Source organism: Tauraco erythrolophus, chromosome 2 (assembly GCF_009769465.1).
Source record: "Tauraco erythrolophus isolate bTauEry1 chromosome 2, bTauEry1.pri, whole genome shotgun sequence".
NCBI lineage: Eukaryota > Metazoa > Chordata > Aves > Musophagiformes > Musophagidae > Tauraco > Tauraco erythrolophus.
This window is the reverse complement of record NC_141466.1, coordinates 5026677-5048772: the sequence shown is the minus strand read 5'-3', so window position 1 is coordinate 5048772 and position 22096 is coordinate 5026677. Positions and strand designations below refer to the sequence as shown.

Genomic DNA, 22096 nt, shown 5'->3' with positions numbered 1-22096 from the left:
TTTCTGTTCACAGTCAGAGAAAAAAATTCTGTATTAGTGTAAAATCAGGCTGGTTTTAGATCCAGAATTTCTATCCTGGTCCATCAAACTATGCCTTTGGTTCTAGATTTATTTTCAGGTTTTAGGTAAGGCATTCAGATTGTATATTGTATGTACTTACTTCACAAGGAAAGAAATCTTCCAGTTGGAAAAGAGCAAAGCTTTCATCAGTCCAAAGCGGGCATAGGGCCAAGGAACAAAAAATGCCTTTTGTTTGGCATCTTTGGAAAAACGGCTTCTTCAGCCCCAAGAGGTAGTTGTGGATTCCATTAGCTCCAGCTGCTTTTGGAATCACACGTAGCACCAAGTCTGCGCTCTGCAGCTGGACACAGAAAGATCATTTAAACACCACAGTGTGCTCTGGCTACAAATTCTGCCTCACGCGTCGCCGTTCCCTGCCTCACCCATCAGGCAAATCTCAATGATTAATGGACAGGTAGGGATCCCAGTTGGACGTTTCCTTTGGGATGTTCTCATTCTTTACGTGGTGTATCTCCTTCATTGAGATTCTCTAGTTTTGCACGCTGTTAAAGTTACCTCCAAGTCCCAGCCTGCTGCTGGGTCTGTACCTGTAATGTTGTGAAATCCAAAGACAGCTTAGGAGAACCAGAATACAACATGCTTCTTGCAAAATGAAGCCAGGAGGGTTTTTTTTGGCCAATCTAACCAATACACAGTATTGGTAACTTCAACATAACTGTGTATTGGCATCTACAACTTCTCTGGGCAACCTGTTCCACTGCCTCACCACCCTCACAGTGAAAAATTTCTTCCTTATATCTAACCTAAATCTGCCCTCTTTCAGTTTAATTCCATTGCCCCTTGTCCTATCACTACATGCCCTTGTAAAAAGTCGCTCTCCAGCTTTCCTGTAGCCCCTTTAAGTACTGGAAGGCTGCAATAAGATCACCCCGGAGCCTTCTCTTCTCCAGGCTGAACAGCCTGAACTCTCTCAGCCTGTCTCCATAGCAGAGGTGCTCCAGCCCTCGGATCATCTTCGTGGCCTCCTCTGGACCTGCTCCAGCAGCTCCATGTCCTTCTTGTGTTGAGGACTCCAGAGCTGAACGCAGTATTCCATGTGGGGTCTCACAAGAGCAGAGCAGAGGGGCAGAATCACCTCCCTCGACCTGCTGGCCACGCTGCTTTGGATGCAGCCCAGGATACAGTTGGCTTTCAAGTACATACCAAATCCTCCATTTGACTTCCCAAAAGCACCAACCAGCATGCAGTACAACATGTTTGATGGCAGGAACAAGACACCAGAGCAGGCTCCACGTAACAACTGCACTGCAAACGGAAGGTATCTTTGTTAGCCAGGCATCAATAGAGCAGAACGATCTAAACACAGCTCTAAGCTTCAGCTGGCTCACAGCGGGGGGTTGTGACAGGCTGACGATGGTGACAGTGAATGCAAACGAGCTGCAGGTCAGCCGGCATGTCTTGATTTGTAGGTACCAGCCTAAAGAGCTGCTTGGCTCTTGAGAATGAGCTACTATTGCCATGCCATATTCCATAATTTCCTTACGATTGTTAAAAGCTTGCAGGAAGAAATTACTCCTCCAAATCACATCCTTTCAGCATTGCTTTTGAAGAAACAAAGGACGTACCTGTGTTCATCTGGAAGCAGAGAAACTGATTGTATCACGCTTTAAAAAAAAATACAAATCAATGCTCTACACGTTCAAACTACTGGAGCATACTTAAGCATATTAAGAAGAAAAATGCTACCTAAGCATATTAAGAAGAAAATGAAAATCAGCATTCCGAGTTTTAGACTACCACTGCAACAAATAAAAATTGTTTCAATTTCTGTGTCAGGATTTTCAACCTAATTTGATGTAAAATAAAACCCACAGAAACTACAAGAAAAAAGGAAGCATTTCTCATTCTAGTTTTAAAAGTTGGCAATTTAGCTGATTCAAAATGTAACCTTGGCAGATCAACTTTCACTGGTTTTATAAGACACAACATGCAACCTAGTTGAGAAAACGTCTTTTTCTTACTTCCTCCAGGCGAATAGTTACAAGAACTTTAATATTTTCAGAGCAGTAGTAAGGGCTGAATAGGCTACCAAATCAAACAAGGTCTGAGATTAAAGCCGGACATTTACAAGCTGTCTTGAACTCATAGTGATCCTGAGGACCTTAACAAAACCAGAAACCTCTCACTGGGTTACCTCCCAACTCAAGGATGAAAAAGAATAATTAGTTTTAATACCACAAACACATGCTAAGCACCAGTCTAGAAAGAGAAAATAGGCTGGAAATGTTTTTAGTTTAGTAAAATTCATTTTACAAAGTTGAAAAAACCCAGCGAACTTGGCTTATATTTTGCAGGACAATTTCTTTTGTTCTCATTTGAAATCTAGGCAGATCTTGGATATTCTAACAGAAACATTTCCAGAATAAAGTCACCCCGACCTTCAGCAAATTATTAAGTTCAGTCTGCCCCTTCAAACACACACAAACTTCTCCAGCAATACGCTTTATCCTGCGGACTCAGCAGCTTGCAGGATAAAACTGAGATCAACAACGGCACATTTATCGTGCTGGAAATGAAAAAACTTCTCGCAGCTTGTTTGATAGAAGAGTTAGTTTGAACGAAGGTTTGATTCCACAGGATCCCACATCAGGGATTTTCTAAAGCCAACTACAAGCAGATTGTAATCCACAAGAATGAATTTCATATTCAGACTATTAACTTTATGCAACTTCACAGCAATTAGATGTATGTACTACTACGAGTTTGCATCAGGCTGTACTTTCACCTTAAGGTTTCAGGAAACTTGGAAACACAGACTTGCTTGGAAAGCAAGCTGCACACATGCACAATTTCACATGTCTGTTGGTAAATTTATATGCCCAAGTGAGTAGGTGCACAGAAATTCACGTAATTCACCAAAAGTCTCACTCAAAGTTCATTTTGAAGTTACCAGTTTGATCATCCAAATATTTGGAAGCAGCATAAAAACTGCAAATCTTGATCCTATTCCCACCTTATTTAAACAGACTAGGAAGTCTGTATCCAGACTTAATCAAGTATCCAAGTTGGACAATAGCACTACACCTGTAGATACCGCTACACAGAGTTGTAAGCTTCCTTTGGATCCAGCATCCAATCTATTCATGCCTCCATTTTTCTCTTATCCTTACTGTTGGTTTTGAAGTGTGACAACATGAATATAAAATATTATGTAAAACAATACATCATAATGCCATCTCTATCAAAATTTTAAACTCAAAATTCTAGCTTGGAATCAACATCCTATCCATTTTTAATTCAGTTCTTGGCAGTACTCCATATTAATTCAGATCAGGACAGCCTTAGTTGTGACAGTTGAAATGCAAGCCCACTTAAATCAATGGATAACATTTTTTCCCACAAGTGGATCAAAAATTTTTCTTACAATTCTATATGCACAGCTATTTGCAAAAAGGAAGTTTTAAAATTCCAAAGGATTCCATTGTTTGAAAAGGCTACAGGAAAAAAGGATAAAAAAACATGCACAAAACAACATTTGATACGTTTGGCACAAAAAGCTCTAAGGGATTATCAATTTTAGCATGTTTCTTAGTGAGTCCACCTATGGAAGCAACTTGACAGAAACCATAAAATCCATCAAAGTGATCAGCCTCCTAATTTTGATAAAATGACATGTGAATTAATATTGCTTTTCTGCAGATTTTCTTGCTTCCACACTACCTTATCCCAAAGACAAAGTGCAGAGTAAACCAAGGATACCCTTCTACAGCAAAAGGACCTTTTGATTCTTCCACGATCTCTTGGCTCCTTCTGACCAGAAAGCAGGTGACGAAGCTCCTTCATGAGGGCAGTGACAGACAAGGGCACTGAAGCTCTAGAAGGGTTTGTTCTAAGTGCAGCACTCTTCTTCCAAAGGCAGGGATACGTAAGAGAAGAGACAAGCTAAAGTTGGAAGCATGTCACTTCTGCATTTTCTGATAGAAGAAACTGAATCACAACTTCCTATAAATTCATTTCATATTTTTTCTTAAAATACACACTGTATTTCCATACTTAGACCGAATTCATCTCTGTATCAGTTCAAGAAGATCTGCAAACTAAGGCACAACGGCACTTACCACGGAGTGCTGAATTCCACGGCAGTTCAATGAAAGGCACTCCTAAGATACCATAGCAGAACCCAAAGTATTTCCTTTGGCTTCTGCTGAGGAATCACACATTGCTGAAGCTACCTACAATACATACCTTTTTGCTGACTCTGACACAGCCAATCGTGAATGCTGGACCTTCAGAAGCCCGTAAGAAGTGTTCACGTACACAAGTGTTTACAGCAGCTGCTGCTATTCTACTCCTGCTCTGCCAACTGCATGATTTTAATTGATTTTAGTGCCTCCTTTCTCAAAATGCAACTCTTCTTTCAACTGCTGGTCCTTCTTACTTGCCTCTCGAATGGCTACCAAAGACAGCAGGCTCCTTGCAGAAGACATTCCTGATTCAAAGTGCCGTTTCTGGCATTTAACTTGTTCCACCCCATGGACCACTCTCTTCTATCAGTTTAAATGCAGTCTTATTTGAGCCAAAGAGACAAATACAGCCAGACTTCTGAAGTCAGATGGCAGAAAGCAAACCCCACCATTGCTGCTATAATGGGATATATCAAACAGTCTACATGCATTACAGAGCAGGACGTCTCTCCAGTTCCGTGAGCTCCTCAGTAGCCTGGGAAACAAATAGTCCAGTCGTGTAAGGTTCAACACCAGTATTGGTTGAATTTGGTTCTCACCAAACCACCAGTGACCGTCAGTTTAAATTGTTTTCACTATTTATGATGGTTTGTTCATTTCCTAGGTCTTTCATAATCAAGACCGGTCAAAATGACAGAGTAATTTCAACTGCTTCTAGATTAGATGCATTCTTAATGTCTGTAAGAGTGAAAGTGTCAAGAACACGTTTTACCAGAGGTGGAAGAGAATTCATGTAGCTTTCTGTGCTGCAGGATGCTGTCACAGCATGATAAATAGTATTAATAGTCATCAGAGAACTTTGCATACAAGCTGTGAGATCACAAACTTAGCAATTCGTAGAGTTACAATTCTGAATTTTTGAGTATTATGATGAATGAAAGACTGTTTCTGACAATAAGTGCGAGACATCGAATACCTGTAGATCAGTAAGATGGAAAAAAGTAAAATCACTTCAGGATAAACTAATCGTGTACAACCAGGTACAACTACCGTACAATCAGCAGAGTACTGTTTCGGTACAATTAGTGCACAATCTAGCTTTAAAGCAGGAATTGCACCTTGAAAACTCATTTTGCCACTTTAAAGAACTACTACCGAAAGGAAATCACACAGTGTTAAACCCTCTCCCCAAACATGTAACTGAAATTTGAAAAGCAATTAATTCAAAGGCTCCTGTAAAAAAAAAAAAAAAGGTTTCTATTTTGATTGGATGCTAATTATCAGGACAACTCTGTGTAGTCTTATTTGGTTATTAGTATATAGACATTTTTAACATTGTTCCTATGAAACAACTAACAGTTGTAAAGACTATTAAGAGAATGTAACATTTAATTTTTTTGTTACTAAAGTCTTTGGTTTTCAGGTGTTTTCTTCTAGAGAGCTGTATCATAAACAAGGAGCACATCAATATGCATGGCAAAACAAGCGGGAATTCTACTTACGAAATTAAGTTGTATGTCTCAAAAATGGAACTTTTGGGAGTATAAACAAATACTGAACAGCACATGGACTGTTTTGTAAAGTATTTAAGCAACTTGAGCATGCAAATATGTTTAAAATACATGAGTTATTTTTTAATATTCCACACAGAGTAAGAATTGCGTTGTTATTACCCACTTGGGAGCAACATTTTTGAAACATATTACCATTTAATGAAACTACATTCTACTAGAAACTAAGACTAGAATGAAGCAGGAGACTTGATTTTTTTTTTTTTTTCTTTGAGGAAAAAGTGATTCAGACTAGGTCATCTGTGAATTTGCACTTAGTGACAAACTCCATGCGTAGCTAAATCCAGGAGAGTAACTCAACTTTGCCCGAAATGCAGAGTGGAAACACCGCACACCCCATCCATAAGGGACAGAGACATCTCACACAAGAAACAACGCTGTAATTTATTTTCTTTAGTTTTAAGTTCTTATAACCTCAACTTTGTTTATCCCACATAAGACATTTTCAGTAGTAAGAGATCCTCTAGTTCATGTACTATACAGTTCCAAGTAAAATAAGGGGCATTTGAAGCACAAAAAGAATTGAAAATACTAGCTTACACTGCGCAGACTTAAAATACTGCTCAAAAAAAGTGGCTTTTCAGCTTTTTACCTTTGCATTTTGGAAAGCTTCTCTGTAGTCCAAAGACAAGCAATGATTGGAGGAAAAAAAAAGCAACGGCAAAGCAGGTGGAATGAAGAAAAAGGCACATTAGTAGGAGAAACAAAGGAAATGGAAATCCCAACAGAAAACACTCCTCCAATCACAAAGTCCAAAGAAAAACATTTTGCAGGTGTTTCAGAAACACGTGCTGCTGTCTATCCACCCATCCTAGCTGGGTACATGAATCACACTCCATAATATCTAGTAGTCTACATTTACACTTGCAATACAGAGAGCACATCTCTTGCACGGCACGATTCCTTGCCCCAAAGAGCTTACAATCTAAGTGCATAAAAAAGAACGCGTCAAGTAGCTAGATCAAGATCAAACAGGCAGAGAAGACAGGGAAATAATTTTATAAGGGATTAAAGTTGGGTTACATTACTAAAAATGAGGTAACTTCTGAACATCATTGGCAGTGATGTTCTTAAGATGCAAGCAATTTTTCAGTCAGAAGCTCTTCCGATCATGAAAACTGGTTTAAAACGTACTGGATGACACATTAAAAGTAATCCATGAAAATTCTTAAAAACAGGCTTGTTGGCAAGACACAAGAACGTTCAGATTGCCCAAGTTCTTCAACAGAGACGTTAACTTGTCATTTACTACAAAGACATGGATGTTACAGAAATTCCTACGTACGTGTCACATTTGAATGTAAAAGGCTTTTTACATGGAAGTTTAAAATGTTAAATTCTGATTTAAGAATCTTGCTGCTATAAACACAGGCTTAATACTTCAACATTAATATGAAAATAGTACTATTTTAAAAACAAGCTATGGACAAGATACAGTTGGTTTGAAATACATTCTTTGACTACAGTGAGTGACTCACTTTCCCCACTTTAATGTTGCTCTTATTACTTGGCAATTATAATGGAAGTGATTAGTCCATCAACTAAAGTTTTTTAGTTTTGTTTTGTGGTGGTTTCTTTTTGCATTTCCCTAGTTACATCTTATTTTTGAAGTCAAAGCCTTGTACATTGATAATTGGCAATATATAGTTGAAATGTAATTTGTACGTAAGCTTTGCGCTCGTTTAGCTACCATTTCTTAATTCCTTTACATGCAAATAGAAAGTACCATCTTTCATGCAACTACGACATTCATGTCTTCCATACAGGGGAATCTTGCTTTGGATTATATACACAGGCCATCTGTAACACTTCCATGTCGTTTGAAAAAGTGTTGGAATAGTTATAGTAACAAAATTAACCATAATTATCCAGTCTGTATTTGACAACCAAAAAGAGAAATACTTCTTTTTCACTGTAACAAACAGTGTATCCAGTGGAAAAAGTCTGACTTGAGCTATCCTTTTGGAAAGGAAGCAAATGTTAAGAGAATTTCCTTTAAGCACAGAAGCGAGACAGTGAGGATAAGGACAGCTAACAGGCGATCCATTTGGTTTTAATTTTGGAAGGTACTCTCAAGGCAATCAAACCAGAAGTGAAGACTAAAGAACTATGTATTTCTTTGACCCAAGTCAGTACTAGAATTTACTTTTCAGAAGTTACAACCGTAATAAATTTGCTTATAGGAGGACACAAAAGGAGTATAGCCACAGATTACCAAGAGAATGTGATCACTTCTGACCAACACCTAAAAAATGAGGGAGGAAAGTGGTCAAGGGATTATGATCAACTGTTTCTCGGACATGCCACGAAATTACAAAAAAATTCCCTGCAGACCTGTAATAAAACCCTCCCTCCTATTTGAATGAGTTTCAATTCCCAGGTAAAGATGAATCAACAAAATTAAAATATTGTGCTGTTTTATTGGTGTAAAAATCACACAGTTGCTAGTTCTGATTCTGCAGAGATACATCCATGCAGTTAAACATCTATGATCCCACAGCCAGAAGAAGCCATTAAATAGAATATCTGCTGTTAGTCAGCAATTAATGCAAATTTACATATGAGATCAAAAGGTGTGTATCATACAATATACAACAAATCCTAATACAGTACATCAACCTGAATAGCAGGATACACTCAAGGAACTCTGTTAATAGTGAAGCCTGTCTATATGCCAGAGAAATAAGGCCTGGAAACAAGGTGACAGAAGGTACCCCAGAATTCCTAAGAAGCAAACTGTTCAATTTTTGTTTTTGTTTTTGTTTTTTTTTCCTGCTGGGAATTCGAAGTTCATAGAGGTATTGACACATTACTTGACAATACAATTTGTTATAGTGAAGACTGGTGGATGTGATCTGTTATTAAAATGTAACGTGAGCAACATGCAATTACAAGTGGTGCTTAGGTAATGTGTAACTAATACGCTGGGGATTTCCACCCAATTCTTTTCACAAAAGGGAGGACTGAAAAAGGCCCGTTTGACAGACTACCAATCGTACCATAAATCTTCATATGCATGCGGCTGGATCGGGATCATGAATGGATAGGACGTGAACACCTGGCAATCTGTGGTTACGTACTCTGGAATGTGTGCAACAAAACCACAAAACCGAATCCAGTTGATATGGCAAACAGCCTGCAAGAACTCTGTCAACCCAGATAAACTGGTTTATTGCAAAGAGGCAGGCTTTCTAGAATTGTGACCGACTTTCCAATTGTGAAAGGCAGCTTGGGAAGTAACATTGGCTGACGACAGGTTACTAGTTTTTCTGGCACAATAAAATAAATGCCATAGTGAAAGAAGAGTTTATGTGCTTAAAGTCAACTGATTAGCAATCCTCTTCTGCAAAGATGTTTCAACGGGAAAAAAGAAACCACTAAAAAGTTCCAGTTGGAAATTTTGGCGACAAACTCTGCGAACTCAAGTCCAACAAAGATCACGGATGCCCACAGGAAATTATGTGAGAACAGTGTCACATTCAAGAAAAAAAGTTGTTTTTTTTTCTCCTGTACTGAAATTAAAATACTTAAATACAAAAGTGGACAAACTGACAAAACAGAACCACGACATTTAATGTAGAATAGAGTGCACTGAGCTAGATGCATGGATCTTTAAATAGGCTTTGAAACCAATACCCCTTTCAAAATTAGTAAATTCACAGTTAACGGCAGTAGGCTTAGAGGTGAGAGAAGGGTCGAAGTTGTTCCAGTTGGACTTCCAGGGAGATTCTCTCTTCAAGAACATCCTACAAAAGAAAGATTTTTCTATTGACTGTCCACAGAGAATCAATATTAAAAATTTCTTCAGGTGATGATGAAAACTGGTAAACGTCAGCTTCAGTTCTGAGAACTAATGTCTTTCCTAGAATCTGGAGAACTCTTCCCATAATCTGAGTTGGCTAGCTAGTAATGACTCACAAATGGAAATAAATACTTTGGTCAAACACAAAGCCATTTAGTATTTTTGTTTCTTTCAAATTATCCAAACCCACAAATTTGTAAACAGCTGCAAGCCTAACTACAATGTTTTCCAAAATGAAGTCTAAAACGTTAAAGGGGTAAGCTTTCATCTCAACTAAAGGATTGGAAACTCTGGTTTTGTCCCTTATGTGAATTTTACACACCTTGACTCAAACAGTAACAAGTGAAATTCAGGCTTGATGGTTTTTAAAACAGCCTATCTTCCAGTCTAGGCAGTATCACATGAATTCATGTTTCTGTTTAAGATTTTCTTTTTTTTTTAATTAACTTGATAATTAAAATTAGGTATTTTAAGGTAAGAAAGATGGCAAGAGAAAGATGTTGAGATGGTGCCTACAGATAAATCCAAAACAGTAATAGCTGACCTAGATAAACAGATGGACTATTGTTGTTCTTATTAAGTTGCAAGTTTTGTATTCCAGTTTATTGTATTTGTTCGAAAATATTTATACTTTTATTAAGATTTTAAAGTTTGTTTTTTCCTTCAGAAGGAAGCAAGCCACTTCAGCTGCTCTTCTCAATACTGCTTTTAGAGTATCTGATGACCACAACAGCTACCTCGAATTATTAATACTAAGTTAAGATTTCTGCTTTTTTATTTTTAGTGTAGCTGGAAGCAAATCAATACACTGAAAAATATGTTTTGCAGTAGTAAAAGTGTCCTCTGTAATTTCACAAAGCTTGTCACAATTAGGTATATTCTGTGATCCACAAACCCAACTAAATACTTTATACCACTATCCTCTACCATGTATATGCCCCTTACTGTGCATCACTAACATCTTGCCCTCTCAGGCGTCTCCTCGACAGACAAAGATGATGGAATTACCTTTAGTTGCTGCTGTAGTTCACTATTCAATCTGGCCAAAACAGTGTTGGTTTCCTTGTTACGTCTGATTGATGCCTGAATTGCCTTCTTGTCTTTCCCCACTGATCTGAGAACACATTAGAGGTACTGTAATAAGTCATTTCATCACTTTGCTGAATATCTCATTTACAGTCCCTCTTTTTTAAGTGAGCAGAATCCTCTTTTCAAATTTTGTTAACTTTTTACACTGTAAATTCTCCCTCTTCTGTCTGGCCCAACTAACCTTGTTTGTTTGCATGGAAGCCACGTATACTTGGTTTCAATGAAACAGCAAGCAGCACATTTTAAAAACTTGTCATAATTTTCTGAAGTCCCAACACACTGTACCACATTCTTTTACCTCAAAGTGACTAACGTAATAAGTCTACTTTAATGCTAGGACACAAAGACTGCACCATTTAGGACTGCTCATACCAACCATTATTTATAATTAAACACTATGTCTTAATACTTCCACCACTTATTTCCAACATACTTGCACAAGTTAAAAAGAGTTCATACTCCAAAGAGCTCTAAAAGCTGTCTCAGTGGTAGAGGCTTTGGGATGATCTTGTTTAAAAAACAAACACCTTTAAAGTGTTAAATAACTATAACTCAAACATACTGAAATTGTTTGCAACTCCTGGAACAGAAAGTGTGTATGCTGTTTAAATGTAAACTTCCCAGTAACAGATGTATTTATACACTTCTTGGGTTACCTAGGAATAGATGGCTGTGAAGCAAGAACAGCAGCTATGACACCTGTTTTCTGTGTATGTTCCTCAGCTTCAGGTCTTAGCTCATCTTCTGATTTTAATCTTCTGCGAATAGGCTTTGGTGGTGGAGCAAGTGGGGTAGTGCCTTTACTCTGCAGAGGAAAACACAGCCTATGAATTCTCCCAAACTGCATTTCACTCGGATGATGATCTGGTAACTTGTTTGTGTGATGTGTTCTTAAAACCAGTTACCGAGCTAACTGAATTTACAACCCATCAGATGTTTTCTGACGGACATCTATCTGCTTTCTCATGTGGTCTGGAAAAAAAACTGAAGTACTAAATCCTAACCCCTGGTGAAAGGGCAGTGAGTTGCTACACACTGACAAAGAACTACGTAAGTAGAAACACCACAGTACAACTGACAACTGCAAATACACAACATCTCAGAGCATGCTTTCCCCCCAGTAATCATATCTGTAAAAAAAAAAAAAAAAAGAGAGCCTCTGTTAACCAAGTTCTGCATTAAAAGTTTTGCTCTGTTTCAGAAATTTTAACTTACAAATATCTTAATTTTCTGCTATCTCAAGAACAAAGCTAATCAGGAATATTTTCTGATGCAAAAATTCACCGTGCACACGCCTATTTCAAGCACACATTGGACCTAAGAAAACTGGGTTCAAGTGGAAGCGTATCCAGTTGCTGTTGCAAACCAAACCAGATGTACAATTCCATATACATCAGGCAACTGCGCTCTCCTTCCAAATGTGCTTTGCATACCGCACTAGTGGGGATATTAGCAGGTGCTTTCTCTTCAACTCTTCCATCTGCTTTGGCAGCTCTAAGAGAACTTGCAGAATCAGAGGGCTTTTCAACCTAAGGGGATAGAAGCTATATTTAGAAAACGACTTCTTCACAAATATTTCATTCGGCAACAGCTGGAATAAATACAAGTATGCTGTGCTTATGATACAGGAATACAGTTAACACCTAGAAGTCCAGTTCAAGTTGTCTTTATAAGCACAAGCTGGAATACAACACCACTAGCTGCTTTGAGGCAAAACCATCTAAAACTATCCTGGTCACAAACACTGTTTGGGCCTGGGAGCAGCTTAAGATGCACGTATGTAAAAAGCTGTAATTCCAGAATCAATAGTCAGACTTGTCTTTTGATACAGACATTAAGATTCCATACAGAATCTAAAATGACTATGAAAAAAAGACGAAATAGTAACTTGAAAGTCCTCTGCTCTCAAGGATTGTATTCCGGATGCTGGAAGACCTCTGAATAAAGGACTTGGGAGTGCTGGTGGATGAGAAGCTCAACATGAGCCGGCACCGTGCACTGGCAGCCCAGAAAGCAAATCGTATCCTGGGCTGTATCAAAAGCAGCGTGGCCAGCAGGTCGAGGGAGGTGATTCTGCCCCTCTGCTCTGCTCTCCTGAGACCCCACCTGGAACACTGTGTTCAGCTCTGGGGTCCCCAACACAAGAAGGACATGGAGCTGCTGGAGCGAGTCCAGAGGAGGCCACGAAGATGATCAGAGGGCTGGAGCACCTCTGCTATGGAGACAGGCTGAGAGAGTTGGGGCTGTTCAGCCTGGAGAAGAGAAAGCTCCAGAGTGATATCACAGCAGCTTTCCAGTACCTAAAGGGGCCTACAGGAAAGCTGGAGAGGGACTTTTTACAAGGGTGTGTAGTGATAGGACAAGGGGCAATGGATTTAAACTGAAAGAGGGCAGATTTAGATTAGATATAAGGAAGAAATTTTTTACATGGAAGGTGGTGAGGCACTGGAACAGGTTGCCCAGAGAAGTTGTGGCTGCCCCATCCCTGGAAGTGTTCAAGGCCAGGTTGGATGAGGCTTTGGACAACCTGGTGTAGTGGAGGGTTTCCCTGCTCATGGTAGGGGGGTTGGAACTAGATGATCTTTGAGGTCCCTTCTGACCCAAACCATTCTATGATTCCATGATTCTATGAATAAAGTCAAATCCCCAACGTTACGAGGCACTGTAAAGTACAAAAGAGGCCATGACCTGATGAACTGCTCCAGCTGTTTCTGTATTGCATTACCACCATCATCTACGTGTTACTGCCAAAGGTTGATCCCTCCAAAGGAACACAACGCAACTGTTCCTCATCCACCTCAACACAAAACAATCAGCAAGCTTAACTCCGGCACTTTTCAGCGGCAGCTCCGGCTAACATGGTCGACTTTGCAAGCAGGTACACGGAGAGTGCTCAAATGGTGCTACGTCACTGACCTTCCTGATTAAGGGAAGAAAGAACACACTGCTGACAGCAGGGAGAACTTTCAAGCACCACAGGTACTCCTGCAACTGAGGATGCAGAAGTGCCCCAGAGAATTTACCATCCGGATGAAGGCTACAAATTATGAAAGTAAAACTTGAAGGAATTCGGGTAATAGCAGTAAGCTATTACGACATTAATAGAAACCAACCCTGAGGCTTCTGAACTTTTAAGTGTTGTGTCTGTAGCAGGAAACAAGGTTTTGTAAACATCTCTAACCATCAGGAGGGCCTGTTGTGATAGGACAAGGGGTAATGGTTTTAAAATAGAGGGAGGTAGATTCAGATTGGATATTAGGAAAAAATTTTTTACCATGAGAGTTGTAGAACACTGGAACAGGTTGCCCAGAGAGGTGGTGGATGCTCCATCCCTGGAGACGTTCAAGGCCAGGTTGGATGAGGCCCTGAGCAACCTGATCTAGTTGGAGATATTGCTGTTCCTTGCAGGGGGGTTGGACTAGATGACCTTTGAAGGTCCCTTCCAGCCCTAACCATTCTATGATTCTATTATAGAAGAATGTCCAAGCTCTACTCACTTTAGCTCTCTGTCCAACACAATTAATGGAATTTTGGCAGATGTTTACGATACTTGACAGTCACCTCATTCATTACCACAGACTACTTTAAAACTTACCAGTAAGTCATTTGGAAGGTTGGCAAGAGTGAGCAAAAGAAAAGTTTTGCTTGTGCCAAGACTTAAACGCGCCAACACAATTATGTTTGTGCACATACATGCTAGTAAGTTCAAAATCTCTTGAATTACAATCAAGAACTGAGAAGAAAAGAATTTCTTCTGCCTAGGTGTTTGGGAATTACTAAATAAGCATTAAGTGTGTAATGTAATTGCTTTCTAGCAATGGATTGGGACATCATAAAAAACCACGGAGTTCAAACAGCAGAAGTAGGTTTTAACAAAGTCTCATAATTGGTGGTGGTATTAAGCAATGGACAAGATCTTCACTTCTGCTCACCTGCAAGACTTCTGAGTGTGTTTCAATTTCATCTTCTTCCTCTTTGTTTACACCTGAAACAGCAAATGCCTCAAACTGGCTGAAGTCTGCAAAATTTGGCTGTTCTGGTATTTGTTGAGGTGAGGTACTGGTATGAGCTATTAGGACTTCAGCATCTACTGGGCGATGCACATGAGGACCTGCACCCTGCAATAAAATAACAAAAATATTTAGTGACGTTGTTCTTAACATAGTTATCTGATGCAAAGAACCTTGCCAAACAACAGTTTGTGACAGAACATTAAAGATTATTTGTCTTTTTAGTGAACAAAGATTTATGTCCTGTCAGTAGGACAAAGTGCCTCTCATCTGAGACCAAAGATGGAGGCACCACAGGACTAGCTAAACACATCAGACAGCAGATATTTCTGCTGTAACAGTCCAGCTTGGCGCTCTCAGGCTTGATACAGGTTTCCAGTCTACTTCCATAGGGAAACAAGCTTATGTGATCATGCTGTATGGAATATGCCTGTCATTTTACCCTCTTTCCTTGCAGATGATTTCTGAACTCATTGACTGACTTCAGTTTCTGGTAACTCAGATTCTAACAAGTAGCTGCTGCTGGAAAACAACTGGAAAGCAATTTTATCTGTCCCATGTCAGATCTACACAGCAGTTGAAGGATTCAGTTGGTTTGAGACAAAGAAAAAACAACTTCTGCAGGATTTGTTTTCCACCAGATCAGCTAACTGAACCGACCTAGACCGACGGCAAAGATCACCAAGTCTATGACAAAAGAAGCGAAGATCATTCCTTTTGGGAGCTGGCATGTCACGTAAAACTATACTCTGTGCCAGAGGGATGGAAGAAAAACACTTATTTTGCAAAACTCCAAGAGACTGCTCTCTGTGCTATGGCCTATTAGCTACACAGGGACAGGTAAAGAAACGTGAAAGTGTAACTCTACTCCTTCCTACAACTCAGAGGTTCAGAGTCACTCATTCCTCCTCGATCTCTACTTTAATTCCTTCCCGTGGTTCCACCAGAAGCAATTCTTTATTCAGGAAATGCTAACATTTGGCTATAGTCTAGGTTTTGTCATCATTCACATCCTGGTGGTTTAAAAAAACATGAAGCAAAGCTATTCATTTTAGATTAAGGTAAAATTCAGAGTTAGAGAAAAACGACGCACCGAGTTAGAGTATGATTTTTCAAAAGTGACAACATCACCTGTGAAGGCTGTGGTCTTGGAGGCACTGCAGGGGGATAGGCAACAACTCCAGCCTGTTGCTGTCCTGTAAAAGAGGCATCACATTTGGCCAAGGTTGTTACTCTTCACGTTATAGTGCCATCTGGTTTTTTGAGCTGTCAACATGAAGAAATCCTGCTTTTTGCCTACATAGTAACCTGCCATATTGAGGACCATAACTGTAAAGCCATCTCCTTTCAAATTTGCAAACAGACAAAACAAGGAATCAAAACACGGATCTTGTCCTTTGTTCCAGCTCAAAGTACAGACACAGACACACTTTTTGCATCTTAAGTCTTTTTTTTTTTTTCTTTTACTCTCATTACGCACTCTTAACATTTTCTCATGCTTTGTGATCCTGAATTGAAAAGTACTGACAAGTCAGAAGTACCGTAAAAACCCTTAAGCAGAGCATCAGAAGCAACCTTTAATAATTTCCTCTGAAGTGAAATACTTAACACTCATCTCTAATGCATCTGGCACCAAAAGAACTCCGGAAACTTTGCTGGCAGATGCAGCTCATTGCATGTGGGTGCACGACCAAACTGTTATTTGCTGACTTCACTTCCCACATTCATCCAAAAGACTACAATGCCAGCATTCAGAATTTACTTCTGAATTACCTGTTTAAGCAAAGTGGAGTACAAATTTTAATACAAAGAGTGACAACATTTTCAACTTTTTCATTCAAAAGAAGTATTTTAAAACCACGCCCTAAATCTTTCTTCAGAGGGAAAAAAAAATGTCTGCTTCAGGAATATATGAACTGAAAAATAATATACACTAGGAACACAATATATCTACCTGGGGTAACTGAAAAGGATCTGTTCATGTCTAAAGATGATGATCGAGAATGAGAAGGATGAGGCCTTGGAGGAGGTGGCGGCGGCGCAGTGTTATCTGGAGATGTTCCTGAATGTGATCTGCAAAACACATAAGCTTCTGTAGTGATTTTAGACAGCTACAACAGAACTAAAATTCAAAAGTTCTTCAAAGTATGCAATTAAAAGTTTGAGAGATGGAAAGAAGTCTGCTTGCCATTGATTTTGGAGACTGCAAAATCAGTTTTAAGCTTCTGGTATTCTTTGATTTCACAATTGTTTTTATATTTCTATTTACTTAAATCTCCATTATCCAAATTATTCTTATATTACCACAAGTAATTTATCTTTAGGAAACCAATAGCTTGACACACATCCCAAAGACAGTTCAGGAATAAAGAATCCTAAATATGGTAATTCCATCCAGATGGTAGTTGCTATAAATTGCAAAGTAAGATGCAGTCAACATCCTGATTAGGTTTTAAATGGGTTCAATGTCATTGAAGAAGAATATTAAGCTCCTGTTGGACCTGCCTCCATGTGTATCGAGTTCAAGGAGTATCTCAGCGTACAAGACAGCTATTTAATTCTGTGCCCGAAATTTTCCAAATCTGTACACTTGGTAGCATGTTCAGAAATTTTAACTCGTTCTTAGGTAGGATCACCATCTAGTGGATACCTGTGGTAAGTTCATTGAGCACGCGTGCAGAAGGGACAGAAGGATGAAGTACTGCACTAAGTACCACTTAAGTGGGATTTATTTCATACAGAATTTTTTTACAGCTTCCATTTAAAAACAGCTTGCAGAAACTTCCTAAACTCATCCAATTTGAGCAAGATAGATTTACTGAATCACTGACATGAATACAGCGACTCTTATCCAACTCACAGTAAGTGGTAACATCTTTTCTACGACTTACTTCTGTAACATTTTTCTGTAACAATCGTAAGACATGAAACTAGTAGAAGTAAGAGGTACCTACGTTTCACACAAAACCTGAAATCCCTGGATGTGCAAGTCCAGACAGAAAACTAATTTATTGCAATAAAAAAAAAAATCTGCTTTCTTAGTATAGTCCCTAGGACAATGCTTCTGTAACACTGTGTAACCCTCCAGCTGATGAAATACAAATCTAATTACGCTGACTCCAAGGGTCATCCCTTTATCTAGTCTAACATAAAAGGCACGAGTAGGATTAAAAGAGGGAAAAAGTGTTTTAAGGACACTCCTGAAGTATCATTATTCGATATAATCTTGTCAGTTTATTTTGAAAATACAGAAAATACTCTGGACTAATGGTAGGGACAATGTCACCTCTACAGATAAAGTTGCAATTGGAGAAGAGGTATCAGTGAATGGAAGTAAAAGATGAAGTGGGAGAAAAAATTTCCTGAGGGGACAATGCCAGAACAGCCAGATCTGGACAGAAGCTACCTGTGCCATAAAACGGCAAGTCATCTGAAAGCTTCACTCATCTACACAAATTCAGCAAGAGAACCCAATCCAATCCAAAATCAGACATGAAAAGAACATGTTGAAACCATCACGTTGATGGCACAAAACCACACTTACAGGCAGGACAGACAAATTTGCCATTAAGTAACAATGGAGGAAAGAAGTTTTCAAGCTGCTGTCCTGAGACGCAACTGCAAATCTCTCTTTGCTATTGAAGTCACCCTATCTATTTTTGGTTTGAAACTTACCTCTGAAACTGATTGTAAGATGGTTAATGGTGTAGCTCTTTTTTAACCCTATTCAGGCAGATTTAATGGCAACAATTAGCACCAGTTAGCACAGTACAACCTCTTACAGCAAAAGATGCAGTTGTTGGTTATGTGCTCGCATAGCTTCCTCCAATCCCTTTATTTATGTTGAGCCTATGACTGTCCTTCACTTTATAAAAGCCCAATATTAAAAAGAGATCGAGTTACTGCTGTGATTTTCTAATTGACATTTTATTCTTCTTTTGGGCTACAAAGTCACAAGGTCCTTCTCTCCATTAATGCCTAATTGATATTTTTAAAAACGCAAGGAAATTGGTTTCAAGTAACATCATGATCTTCTGAGCCTATGTTTAAGGAGAAAGTTTTTATCAAGATTTCTGACTAAAAGTGGAGTTTCATTTGATTGGCCAATCCCAAGCAACTTTTCAGATTACATTATTTTTTGTATTTTCACTTTAGACGTTAACAGAAACGGCGTACATCGTTAATGCATTAGAAAACAGACTGCCTCCAGATTACCAAGTGTTAAAGTTCAGAATCTATTTAGTCATCATTTTACAAGCTAGTTGTCAAGCAACCAGAAGCTCAGAATAGGCTTCTTTAAACATGTTTTATTTATTTTTTTCAGTTGCCACTCTACTGACCGTTGCCGCGTTACGGTGCTTCCGATTTGCTCTGGATCTGAAGTATAGGAGTCTGAACTGCTGTAACCATCTGCTGGTAAAAGAAAGCACAAAGTTTCATATTTGTTCTGCATCATTAATACACCTTCACAGACATATGTAATATATAATCCAAAATAGAGAATTTTTATTTTTAAAAAAGGTTTACGTCCTTGTATTGCTTCCCTGTAAGGTAACATCTGGGCAGGGTTCAAAATCCTTGAGTCTGAATACTTGAAGGATCCAGTAAAAACCAACTCTCCTCACCCAGTACTATGACTTGTTCGTTACTACTGGGATATACTGAAGAATAAACAATGACAATAATGTATTTAAATACATAAGCAATAATTTTTGAACACTTGACATTCTATCATTTCAACAATCTAGCCAATAAGAGTAAGGGACATCCAAGAAAAAAACCCTAGGAGTAGAGTACGCTTGATTTTAGAAGTGCTGAAGGATTGTCATCAACCTCAGAAGTCTGAAAAAGGAAAGGATATGCACAGCACCCAGATGAACTCAGTAGCTTTGCTGCTACTGTAACTCCTGTATATTCAAGGCTGGTAGTCAGCTCTTTTGGACTAAATCTTATTAAAAGCTTTCAGCTTTTGGTTAAGGCAACCTCTAAAAATCAAAGATGCTATTACAGCATCACGTAAACCGCTTCCCTTAAGGACACCCTTAACCTTAAAACCTGTGCAAAGCTTGAGGGTTTTTCCCCAGAAACGAGGAGTTTCATCAAAATCACAAGATTTGTGTGGAATGAATGCAGACAGAAAGAGAGATCTCGGATTAATCTATCAGAAGGGATGATTCCAGAGCACTGGGTAAAGCACAATTCAAGGTGGAAAGGCACCAGAGCAATGAGACTCACCTGATTAGTTATCAGTAAAGAGGAAAATTCTGCTCAAGAACATTAAGATTTTTCTGAATTTCCCACTTTAACCTCCTAGGACACTAAAGTTTCCAGAAGTGCTAAGACACATTGACCAGAACCCAGAGATGAGAATCCTGCAGAGATTACTTTCCTGTTCAGCAAGGGGCATTCTTACCTGCTACTTTCCCCCCCTGCCTTAAAACTGCAGGTACATTAACCAAGTGAAATTGGCTCGAGACCTTGATCATGCACGGTCAGCGGAGGAATACATTACTGCACATTCATTTCAGATTAGAAGTTATTTTGCAGATTTAAAGGTGTGTGTCTACTCAATGTGGGCTACACAGAACTAAAAAATAGTACTATATACACATTCTTAAAAACAACAACAACAACAAAAAAAAAACAGAAATGTGTACCATGAGATGACATTTACATTTTCAAGGATCAAGTGAGAAAATTAGGTTCTAAGCCAAAGTTGGTCATGTGGTAAATGAATTTATCTCTCTCCTATCCAAACATCCCTAGAACTGGGTGTATTTCTCAAGTCATTCAGGATGTAATATAACCTAGTCTAAGAAGAGTTCATATAATCACACCTTTAAAGAGAAAAAAGTAAGCCCTTTCGGACCAAAAAGTTTTACATCATTTCAGTACAAAACTACTGGGTTTACACTGATAAGAAGTATTTCTAAATCAAATTCAAAAGACATTTGGACAGTAAACAATTTTAATGGCTATATAAGGCAAAGGATGGTCACTTTGCAAATGTAGTCTTCATACTGCATCAATATTGGCTAATCCAAACTCATAAGTCTGAACATAATCTTAAATCTAAATACTTTTTTGGTATTTCCAGTAACGTAAGTATGATAGTCAGGTAAAGTTCCTATTATGAAGGATACAGAGACTTTTGCAATGTTATTTTTGTCTTCATGGAAGGTTTCTACTTTTCAATGTTAGTAACACAAGTTAGTCTCTAGCTTGCTTTGTATTTCATTACAAAGAAAGATGATTTAGATTATCCTTCCCTTCTGATTGCAGTATTCACTATCTTGTTTATATCATTCTGCAGGAGTTTAAAATAAAATATTGACAAAATCATCTTAATGACACACTGAAGTAGCATGTTGCTTTAAAGTTAAAACGATTTGGGAAAACAGCAGCTATTTTTGCTGCTCTTTTTAAAAAAAAATTTTAATAATAGTTTCAACACTGTGAGTGTCCAGCCATCAGAATTATTATTGATGAACTTCTCCAGTTATAATTTTCTGAGGTTATAGATCCTCTCTTTTGTTCCAAATCACACAGCTTGCACAGAAAGACAACTGTGCAGTGCCTATGCCGACTGACCTCTTTCTTATCTCATGTCATGGAAAAGTTTGTCCTTGCTTCCTGGCTTCGGTCTGAGCTGGCTGCTATTTACAAACTCATAACTTCCAAACTGAACTACTGTTGATGTAAAGCACGTAAAATAAAGACAAAATGTTAATTTCTCAACATCAAGATGATGCTTATAAACCTCCATTGGGTTCTAAGTTCAAATACTATTTTAATATATTGACCAATGAACAGTAGATGATGAGAAGTAAAATAATTAACTTGCATCTTTAATTTTGATCAATAAAACACAAAAGTCTTCTGTACAATGCAGAAAAAGCATGTGAACCTATGAACAAAATATTCTACAAGAAATGTTATTAGGAATACCCATTTATGAAAAACATTCCTAAACAGCGATATATCAAAAAAAACAACAAAAAACACTTAGAAGAGCACTTGCTTAAATCAGGATTGAGACTCCCTGTTCTCAAATGAATTCTGTCAAAGCTAAACAAAACCAAGCAACTAAAGCAACCACTGAAAAATGAACCCGACCATCTCAAGGAAGCACACCATAGACCTTGTCACTGATTTAGCATAGAAAGTGCTCAGATACACTATTACAGTGTGACACTACAGAGCATTAAGAAATGTAACTACCAAGACAGAAAGTCTGTACAAAAAAATTCCTGTTAGATTTATAGTGTTTTTTTAAGCATCAGAAATTAATTTTCTAGAGTTAGCTTGTATTAAATGCTTTCTTCAGGATTCACGTGAAAGGTGTTAACCATCCAGAGTACTTACAACATTGACAAGAGCCATTTCTTCAGAAAAAGGACAGGCATCCCATGATTCCAG

The 22096-nt window shown here is 38.5% G+C and overlaps 1 protein-coding gene across 10 annotated transcripts in view; it reads right to left on the bottom strand.

Annotated features, from left to right (window-relative positions):
* Nucleotides 1-9407: 9407 nt before the first annotated feature.
* REPS1 (RALBP1 associated Eps domain containing 1) overlaps nucleotides 9408-22096 on the bottom strand; it is a 73231-nt gene continuing 60542 nt past the window's right edge. For 6 of the 10 annotated variants that reach the window (XM_086631210.1, XM_086631211.1, XM_086631216.1 and 3 more), the window contains 8 exons: nucleotides 19018-19090; nucleotides 16632-16750; nucleotides 15809-15873; nucleotides 14600-14785; nucleotides 12101-12196; nucleotides 11324-11472; nucleotides 10587-10692; nucleotides 9408-9522 (listed from right to left, as the gene is read on the bottom strand). In XM_086631210.1, the coding sequence (XP_086487336.1) occupies nucleotides 9454-9522; nucleotides 10587-10692; nucleotides 11324-11472; nucleotides 12101-12196; nucleotides 14600-14785; nucleotides 15809-15873; nucleotides 16632-16750; nucleotides 19018-19090 (863 nt within the window). In that variant the 3' untranslated portion in view covers nucleotides 9408-9453. The remainder of the gene's footprint in view (nucleotides 9523-10586; nucleotides 10693-11323; nucleotides 11473-12100; nucleotides 12197-14599; nucleotides 14786-15808; nucleotides 15874-16631; nucleotides 16751-19017; nucleotides 19091-22096) is intronic. The other 4 variants (XM_086631212.1, XM_086631214.1, XM_086631218.1 and 1 more) reach the window with 3 other exon arrangements.